General features: G+C 39.3%; 1 protein-coding gene across 17 annotated transcripts in view; it reads right to left on the bottom strand.

The window, feature by feature from the left end:
* Positions 1 to 1,879: 1,879 nt before the first annotated feature.
* MIA2 (MIA SH3 domain ER export factor 2) overlaps positions 1,880 to 10,351 on the bottom strand; it is an 88,117-nt gene continuing 79,645 nt past the window's right edge. For all 17 annotated transcript variants that reach the window (XR_011441077.1, XM_014734174.3, XM_023624357.2 and 14 more), the window contains 4 exons: positions 8,748 to 8,870; positions 4,126 to 4,184; positions 3,240 to 3,474; positions 1,880 to 2,208 (listed from right to left, as the gene is read on the bottom strand). Coding sequence is in view for 16 of the 17 variants with exons in the window: in XM_014734174.3 (XP_014589660.2) it covers positions 2,042 to 2,208; positions 3,240 to 3,474; positions 4,126 to 4,184; positions 8,748 to 8,870 (584 nt within the window). In the remaining variant the exon portion in view is untranslated. The remainder of the gene's footprint in view (positions 2,209 to 3,239; positions 3,475 to 4,125; positions 4,185 to 8,747; positions 8,871 to 10,351) is intronic.

The raw sequence follows: 10,351 nt of genomic DNA, 5'->3' as shown, positions 1-10,351 counted from the left end.
TCTCACTCATAAGTAGAAGATAAAAACAATGACAAACAAACACATAGCAATGGAGATTGGATTGGTGGTTACCGGAGGGAAAGGGGGGAGGGCAAAAGGGATGATTAGGCGCATGTGTGGTGATGGATTGTAATTAGTCTTCGGGTGGTGAATATGATGTAATCTACACAGAATTCAGGATTATATTATGATATACACCTGAAAGTTATATAACATTATAATCCAATGTTACTGCAATAAAAAAATGTTAAAAAGTCAGGTTAAAATAAATAAGAGATTAGAGGTATAAACATTTCTTCTAAAACTCTAAAATCACCAGAATTAAATAGAGAAAAAGAGTTAAAAGAGAAACTAACTAGGAAGTATAACTGGGGATAAGGAGTAAATGGGGAAAAACTTGCTTTTCATCCTAAAATACTATTATATGACTTATTCTCATTTGGTTATATTACTTTAATAAAAATGTATTTTAAAGCTAAACATGTTCATTTATTCTGGAACCCCACAGGATTTTAGACCACTCAGCCCACGTGAAGCCTCCCGTCCTCCACGTGCTCCTGTTGAGCGCTCTCCTTGCCCCCTCGACGACGTCTCCTCAGTCTGTGACCTCTCTGTCTACCCTGTCTGATGCGTCTGCTCCTCTGTCCTCTCCTCTGTACTAAGCCAGGACAGGTCTCCCCTGTCTGAAGGCAAACGACAAAATTTCACTTGACTGGAACGTTCTGCATCACACCTGTCCGACTGCTCTCTTTATTTTCACTTTCCAACTTAAAAAAGTCATCTTTATTTCCTCCTGAAATCTGGCTTTTAAACACCAAATGTAATGATGCTTTTACAGTCTTCATTCTCTGTAATATTTTATCCAAGCATTTCACACAGAGCCTTTCTTCGCAGCCTTGTTTTCTCAGGCTGGTGAGAACGGAGAAGGAATGGCAATACCTCACCAGCACAGCGCTCCAAGGCCAGCCGGGCAAGGCTGGCAGGAAGAGTTCCAGTTACAAATGCATCATGGCTTTGTTCAGGAATATCTACTCTTCTCTCTTTTGGCACCGAAGAAAAACTCCAAGTAAACAACTAGAAACAACCATCTTGTCAACATAAGTACTGTAATATTTATTAGCTATACTTAGTCGGCTTTCCTTTCGTATTCATACTAACGTGCAAGAAGACTAATAAGAGAACACAAACCTAAGTTAGGGAAACATTCTGAGGATACTGAGCCCAAAGCTCAAAATGATGACACTGCCTCAGTACAGTTATCCTATAGTAAATCTCTACATTCCCCACTAAAAACAGTAAACATCTTACAAAGGAAGAGAAAAACAAGAAAGAAAGAAAATTGTACAGGAAACTAGTGAATGAAGAAAATTCCAATTCTGAAATTTACCATTAGACAATATCCTGGCTTTCTTTAAAATATAATCAATTTTCACTTTTAAAAGTGGATTAATTTGTTGTTTTTGGTCATTCCTGTCTATTTGCAAGAAAGAGGGCACATTTTTGGTAAGATAATCAAATGAGAAAGATCCATATAAAGCATTAATTTTGAGCCTCAAAACTACTGAGAGAAGTAAAAAGACTAACTAATAGAGCCATATTTATGAAAAAACTAGCTGATTTTATTATCAATGCCGAACAAGTCTTTAAATCAATTAAAATTTATTTACTTAGGCATAAAGTTACTTTCACATTTGTCTACAACCACAGTAAATACAGTTCTTGGCATAGACACAGCCTTTGGAGTTTAAAACATTCCCCACTGCAAGATTACATATATAAAACTCCCACTATTGTTTATGTGATAGTGGATTCATTAACCAAATTAAAATAATTATACTATCTAGAACAAAATAAAATGAAAATAATTTACTCGTAAGAGTCATATTTAAATCATCTTTATTTACAAAATACTATCCTGAGAATTATAATTCCAATAAGCTTCAATTTGAGCAAAAGTATAATCTCTTAAGTAACAGCAGTTACTTAAACTGAAAAGGAGAGAAAAGTCACAATCACTTTTGAAGAGAGACCAGAAACATTGTCAAGTTTCCTGCGCTGGTTCCGGATGTTCAGTAGTCGGCTCATTTGAAGGTGGAGTCAACCCTGATGGGAGTTCACTTCTACTTTCAGGCTGTGGGGGTGGGGGGAAAAATCCAGGTCTTGGGGCAAAGTACTGAGGAAAACCTCTGGGTGCATAGACATTTCTCACTGTTCAAAGAGATTGGGAAAAGACATTTTTTAACTTTAAGCACCCGTATTGCGGTAACTTCCACTACCTATCTTTACATTCAAAAACTGACATCGGCATAATTATTTGATTTAACAAATGAATTATTACAACATTAATACTCCCTTTACACACGAGGAAAGGGAATATTATTGATTTTAGACAATCTTTGTCCTACGGAAATCTAACATCTTGACACCTTTAAAAAAGGAGAATTACTTCAAAATATACAAAAAGTTTCATGTAATACAATTTCCACCAGACTTAGAATGTAGTTCAGTAATTCTCAATTCTAATTTGATATTATCCTAAAATATTTCCAGTTAATCAAAGGCCATCTTGAAATTCCCCAAACAAAATCATTTTAATTCACCTTAAGCTTTAAAAATAGAGGAGCAAAGAAAGAAGGAATGACTGCATCAGGTAAATAATAGACTTGTATCTAATGTTTGATAACCATGTATTTATTCTGTAGAAACCTACAGCTCTAAATGGTAATGATAGGTATAAAAGCAATAAATTACTCCTTTTTTCTTATGTGAGGCTACGAAAGAATTTCAAGAAACTCAACAATTAGTCTAAACATGATAAACATTTTAGTTTTTAAATAAGAGGGACTGCATGGGAACCACCTAAGAAAAAGATTTAAAGAAATACTTTAGTCAGTAATTTTAGCGTTAAAATAGAAAATAATTATTTTTACCAATTGACACAGTAACCAGTTTCTATCAAATAAGATACAAATAACATCAGTCTTAACTAATCCTGCAGAAAGCCAATGATGTTCTTGATCCGGAAATACAAAAACAATTGCACATTAAGAGGAATCAAGGTGAAGTCCCACTACAGTCTGCTGATGGCTGGCCACCTGCCCAAATGGGAAATTAATGGTACACCCACAGCACGTGAGAAAAATGGTCTTCCACTGTTTCACTACGTGAACAGAAAGTAGAATAAATATCTCTGATTTACTCTATAAACACATATTAATTTAAAAAAACAAACAACATACTTGAGAAGGGCGGCGGCGGCGGGCCCGGGAAATCCCTGGGTGGAAAGCAGTCTCGGGGAGCCGCGTACACGTGTCCCGGGGGCGGTGGAGGCAGGGGCGGGCCGCGTCTCACCATCGGGCCCCGCGCATCCACTGCAAACAACGGGGCTCTGACCGGCGGGACTGGCGGTGGGACAAAGCCGGGACCCGCTGCTCCACTTTCGGCGGGGAGAGATGAATCAGGCACATTTAAATTCTGTAACAAATTGACACCCGGCAGTCACTAAAACAGCAAAACTTGCGGTCGTTTTCCTGAACATCCTGGGCTTAGAAGCAAGCACCTGGGCACCCAGGCAAAAGCAGGCCATGCTCGTCTCAAAGGGCGCCAGAGAAAGACTGTTTTCTACCTCAGATGGATTTTGGCTATCACAAATATTTTCATTCCACAGAAAAAAGTTTTACCCAACAAAGTAAGGTTCTAGCTAAAGAAATAAACCCAAGAATCGTCCAAGAGTACCAAAAGAAACATTCTTTTATCAAGCATAGACTGAAAAAAAAGGAAAGATGCTTATGTTTATATTTTCAGGGTGACTAAACCCAGGATTGTAAACGTACTAAACAAAAATATACTTTCAAACATTCAAATAAAAATCTAAGGGGGAAAATCCAAATTCTTGCTTAACTATAGTAAACTCTCTAAAGCCTTTAGTCTAGAAGTTGTACTTTATCACCACAGAGCACAATCCAGAAAAGAAACAGCTATAATGCTGGGTAGGAAGTACATTTGTCAAAATAAGAGAAGCAGCTTTATATCAAAACTAGATTGCCGGTTAAATTTCTATTCTAGTAAATGTACAGACTAGAAGGCTCATGAACACATGGATAAAACTCCATTTTCAATACTTACACCAAGATCGTCTTTGCTATCATTTGTACTGGATTCCATTTCTGAAGACACCGGCCCATCTAAACATAAAAGTTAAACCATGAAAATGTATGATTTACCACTCCGTTCCTGGAATATCTCCAGATCACAAAGGACATCGATATCTTCCCACCCACCCTTGTTAGTGCCTAAACTAGCTTGATACCAGCATCCCAAGCTGGGGCCACAAGAACAGCTTGAGATCCTGGAGATGTCGGCAGACTCTGCAAGGGCACAGGGCAGTGATGTCCTAGCTTGCTCCAGGCAGGCGGGCAGCAGCATCAGATTTCCAGGAGGCAGGAGCCCACCCCCTCCTTTCTTCCCTCCTTCCTTCCTTCCTTCTTGCACTTTTCTCCCATCTTTTTTCCGTCCTTTCTTTTCTCCCTCCCTCCCTCCCTCCTTTCCTCCCTCTCATCCTTGCTTATTCCTCCATCAGGTAACATGGACTAGCATTTCAATTTAGCCACTGTTTCTAAACAAATGTTCCCGGATGTTGTTATCAAGAACTGCTCTCTCTGAGACCATAAATTCAAACCAGCCCTCTCTGACCACAAGCACCTATCCTGTCCCAGCTTTCAGTGACCACTCTCTCTATACCTGGACTTGCCAGTCACTGAAGCTTCCAGCGCTCTGATCTAACAGCCTCCTCCTCTCTCCATTTCCCTCCCTAAGTCACCAGACTTGAGCGTCCACCGCTTCGGCCAGTCATCACCGTCCTCGCTCTCCCGGCCATTTTTCACACGTGTGTGACACCATTCCAGCCCTAGATTAATCCAGCTCTCTGCTTCCACTTGGTCTCCACCTGAGCCACTAAGCACTTCTGGTGCTAAACAGCAAAATAAACCACAGAGCCATGTAGACCGGCAGCACTCCAGGCTGAGGGCTCTGCAGCCACCCCTCCAGCTGCCTGCTGCCCAGCCTGCCTTCCGTGTCTTCTAGGCCAGTTTTCTGCTCAGCAGTTTCAAACCTCCATTCTCCTCAAACCGACTACACCAGTCACTTAGAAAGCCGCTGAACTTTTTGTACTCAAACATATAAATGGATCAGCAACTATACTCCATGATCTTTCCTCCTATTATCATGGAAAAGGATCCTCCTAGACATCTATAACCCTGATTCTGAGCTCAGAATCCCTCGCCTCCAGTTTCCTCATGTATCATCTTGTTTCCCCCTCCTGGCTTTCTGCTGGATCATCCTATCAGCAAGTCTCTCCCAACTGCTATTTAAACAAGAGAGGGAAAGAGAATACCCCTAGGCTACCTCTCTCCTTCACAGTCAAGGATTCTTCTACATAAAGAGTTCGGAATTCCTCCCATTTTGTTCTCATTTTACTGCAATCTATTTGCAATAACCACTGCTCTACTGAAATTACTTGCACCAAGATCAAAAATAGTCTCTTTTTTGCTAAATTAAAATTGACACTTTTAGTCCATAGTTATGTGGTTTCTCACCATTGTTGACTGCTCCATCCCCTCTTGAAAGCTGGGCTCCCAGCCTTCAGCTTCTGTGATGGTCCCTTCCTCCCTCTCTCCTTTCTAGCCGCTCCTTCTCAGTCTCTTTGGTGGGCTGCACTACGGCTGACCATCCTTAAATGGGGGTCCCCTCAGAGCTCCACCCTCAGCCCTATTCTCTTCTCATCCTCTCCTTGAGAAATCCCATCCACTCCCACAGCTTTAACTTGATGTCTAACACTAAGGACTTCCAGATGCGTCACTCAGCTCCAGATATTTCCCCCAGGACTTCAAAGCTTGAGCGGCCTGCTTGAATATTCATGCAGGTGGATCACAGGTGCTGCTAATTTTGTAAGTTGAAAATGTAACATAATCTTTCCTGCGAAACTTTCTGCTGCTCCTTGTCCCTAGTTTCAGACCAATGAATGGCCCCAGGTGCCACAGCCAGGAACCTGGACATCAGCCAAGACTCCTCCTCCCTCACTCCCACGTGCCTTGAACCCTAAATTCTCCCAATTCTATTTTCTGTCTGTCCACATCTATCTATCCCCTCTGCTAAATCACCCACATCGCTCATGTAGATTTCTGGCACAGTCGCCTAAAAGGTTCCCCTCCTTCCAATCTTGACTGCTCCCTCCAATCTATTCACCATAATGCAACGAGAGTAATTTCGCTGAAATGCAGATCTGATTGTATTATTTCTCTGTTTAAAATCCTTTTTTAATGTGTTCGCATTATCCTGTGAATTAGGTCCAAATTTCTGAACAGGTTTGCAAGGCCTTGAAAACTGTATGCACTGCTTACCTCTTCACTGCTTGTTTCAGTACTCCCTGGCTCACGCTCCATGTAACCGCCATAATTTCCTAGGCACTCAACTCTAAAGCTTTAAAGATGCTATTCTCTCTTCCTGGAACATTATCACCATCATTTTCATCCAGCTAATTCTTCCTTTAATTACCAGCTTGTATGTCACTTCCTCCAAGAAGACTTTCTTGACCATCCCACACTCAAAACACCAACACCTCCTCCTGGGGAGTGCCCTAAAGCTCCCATAATCTTCTGTACTCATTACTTTTGTCACCACGTAGTGCTGTCGCCTCAGGCCTTTACTAGACCTCAAGGGATAAGGAATGCTCATCCTATTTGCCACTGAAACAGAGCCACTGCCATCAATGCCTGTCATTCAGTAAGCATTCTATAGACATTCAGTGCATCAGTGGCTGGTCCTCTCACTTCCATAAAGTACAGGGATCAAGACCATGGCTCTGGTGTCAGACAGACATGGCTTCAAATCCTGCCTCTGATACTTCCTACCTGAAATCTTGAGCACCTTTCTGTGCCTTGGTTTCTTCATCTATAAAACGAGGATAACAGTATCTACTTCATCGGTTCATTGTGAAGATCAAATGAGATAATTCACTTTTATTCCATAAATGTTTACTGAGCTCTAAGTGCCAGTCGATGTGTTTCAACCATCTCTCTCACCATTCTCCTTCATGTAAATACCATATATGGACAACCCAGTACTAATCTATTACACATGTATAGAACTTTTCTGTTTACAAAACACTTTCAACACACATTAATTCATTTAGCCCTAAGATCTTATTAAGTGATTAATAACTCAGCTTTACAGCCATTATCCATCAATGACTCATGTTGTCTCTTTTCTTTGTTTTGCTTATGTTGCTCATTATTACTGGCACAGACCTCCACCTCTCAACTAATTTTTCAAATTCCCTCAAAAGCAGCTCAAATGCCACCTCCTTCATGGAGTTTTCCCTGATCCTTCAACTAGACGGGAGCTCTCGCTTTCCATGAACACAGTATATTCTTTCATGGGACTTACAGTATTAGTTAAATATTTAGGTTTTTGTCTTTTTCCCCTATTTAATTATTAGCTTCTTGCAGCCAAGCACTGTACCTCATTATAATTATATTATCTGCCATGTCAAGCAGGGTACCTTCTAAACAGAAGGCACTTAAAAATTACTTGCTAAGGGGCTGGCCCCGTGGCCGAGTGGTTAAGTTCGCGCGCTCCGCTGCAGGCGGCCCAGTGTTTCGTTGGTTCGAGTCCTGGGTGCGGACATGGCACTGCTCGTCAGACCACGCTGAGGCAGCGTCCCACATGCCACAACTAGAAGGACCCACAACGAAGAATACACAACTATGTACCGGGGGCCTTTGGGGAGAAAAAGGAAAAAATAAAATCTTTAAAAAAAAAAAAAAAAAAAAAATTACTTGCTAAATTGGATATTGTTCAATGCTTTAAAAAAAAAAAAGGACATGTAAAAAATTTTAAATGGCATTAGTTGAGAAACAGATGTTCAATCCACATATACTTTCATTCCATTAAGCTTGAATTAATAAGGGAAAACAACTTCAAAAGCCAAACAGTTAAAAACAATTAACTTGATTATAACTAATAAAAGAAATCCAGGCCACAGGTGTGCTTCTTTGCTTATTACTCAAAAAAGATTGATTTTCTAAAATAATAAAGATTATAACTGGTAATGCCCTCCCCCAATATATATCTTTTCCTGAGGAATTTTTTATCAATAAATTTAATTTTCTACTTATTTTTAATCTTTTTATGTTCTTAATGTTACGCACTCCTGACTGATACACTGGATATATACTTTTCCCAACGTCAGTGGGTTGGTGAGGTGGTTTAAGTAAAAGAGCGTCTGACAAATAGTAGGCTGCTCAGTAACTGTTAGTTAAATCTAAGTGTAAAATGTTTAAACAAGGTTAACTGACTAAACCATCAACAGAGCATGCACTCAAATTATTTTTCTGGTGGACGTTCACATCCATTCACACTAGCCTAACTCCCCTGATTACTAAACAGGATATATGTAAGTTGACTGGAAAAACTAGAATACAAATCATGGAACAGAGTAAAATTTACCGTCAAAGGTACACACAGTCAACCCATTACCAGGTGCCCTAACCAGCCAACAAGGAACGTGTAGATGCCATGGACGTGTACAATATAACAAGAAACACAAAACCAGGAAGTTTTCAGGAAAGAGATTTTGGCCTTAAGAGCTACCAGAGATGGCAATTATATTAGTCCTTTGTTCAGCTTCCTGCTCTTTAGAATGCCACCATTATCAAGAAACACATACGCACACACCAAGCATTTCTTACCTGCTTTACCCACAGATGGCATAGGGACACTCCTGAGTTCCGCTGGTCCAGACAGTCTACCAGAATTGGGATAAAATCTGTCATGCCTTGGCGGAGGGAGCGCTGGATCAGGATATGGCCGACCTAGAAAACGAGTTTTAAAAATATCTTCATTACTATAAAAGTAACTCGAGTTTCTTTAAGTTTAATATATTGAACACAGACATTTCTCCTGCTTCCTAAAACAAATCTTGGACTGCAAAAGTTTCCTGAGTAACTATTTAAGGATTTGTTCTATCACACAACAGTAACACCAGCATGGTTAAGAAGAGAATTACTAAGATGGATAAAGGATTCAAATGTTTTCAAGTTGAATACCGGTAACTAATCAAGTAAAAGCAGCATCGGCACTTAGAACACGAAGAAATAGTTTAATCTAATGATTGAGAAATTTAAATGGAATGGAAAGAAAAATTCCCAGAAAGTAGCTGATAAAAGCACTGATCTATTCATATCATAGGTTACGACTCTGGGATAAAGAGACCAATGGTATAGAAAGAATGTCTAAGAAACAGACCTAGGCAAATATGGACATCTGATTTAACATAAAAGTAATATTTCAAACTGATGAACGAATATATAGTATTAAAATAACGGCCTATCCAATGGGGAAAAAACTCCTCACACTAAACAGTAAAACAAAAATAAAATCCAGATTAAAGGCTGAAAAATCAAAACAAAATTTTAAATTTTTAGAAGAAAACAACATATATTTTTGATCTAGGGATAGGTCTTAAACAAAACAAAAACTCCATAAAAGTAAGGATGGATTAAATTCACCCATAACATAATTTGAAATTTATGCATAACAATAGCATACAAATAACAGAGAAAATATTTGCAAAAAGACAAAAGATTAGCATTCAAAATATGCTAAGAATTCCTATTGAGCAAGAGATAAAATGGATCAGGCAATTTACAGGAGGAAAAACAAATGACCAACAAATGTGAAAAGATGCTCAAGCTCACCAATAATCAAAGAACCACCAAGAGAAATGATTAGATAAAAATTTTAACTCACATGGCTGGAAATATTCAAAACAGTCTTACATTAAGTAATAGCTACTCTCAAATACTTCACACATAACCACACTTGAGGACACTATCTATTAAAACCAAAAACATGCATAACCTTTGACCCAGCAATTTCATTCCCCAGACTCATCTCTAAAGATAAGGCGCAGAAAGGCAGTTCACGGCAGCATCATTAGTAAGGTGGGACACTGCAGACAGCCTAAATGCTCATCAAAGGAGACTGAGAAACATCTTGTGGTATATTTATACACTGAAATACTATACAGCAATTAGAGTAATAAACTTTACACAGAGTAAAATGGAAAGAATTCAAGAACATAATGCTGACAAAGAAACTTGATAAAACAGAAATATACCTTTTTTTAATCATATATGGACTGTAAGTTTACACCCACTACTCATGAGTAGCTATGTCTGGGGAAGAAGGAAGGCCATGGCCCCGGGAAAGGGAACAGAATAGACCTCATTCATTTATACAGTGTGCTATTTCTTTTTATGTTTTAGTTACGCATACGTGCATGCACACACAC

Source organism: Equus caballus, chromosome 1, assembly GCF_041296265.1.
Source record: "Equus caballus isolate H_3958 breed thoroughbred chromosome 1, TB-T2T, whole genome shotgun sequence".
Classification (NCBI taxonomy): Eukaryota; Metazoa; Chordata; class Mammalia; order Perissodactyla; family Equidae; genus Equus; species Equus caballus.
This window is presented reverse-complemented; position numbering and strand designations above follow the sequence as displayed.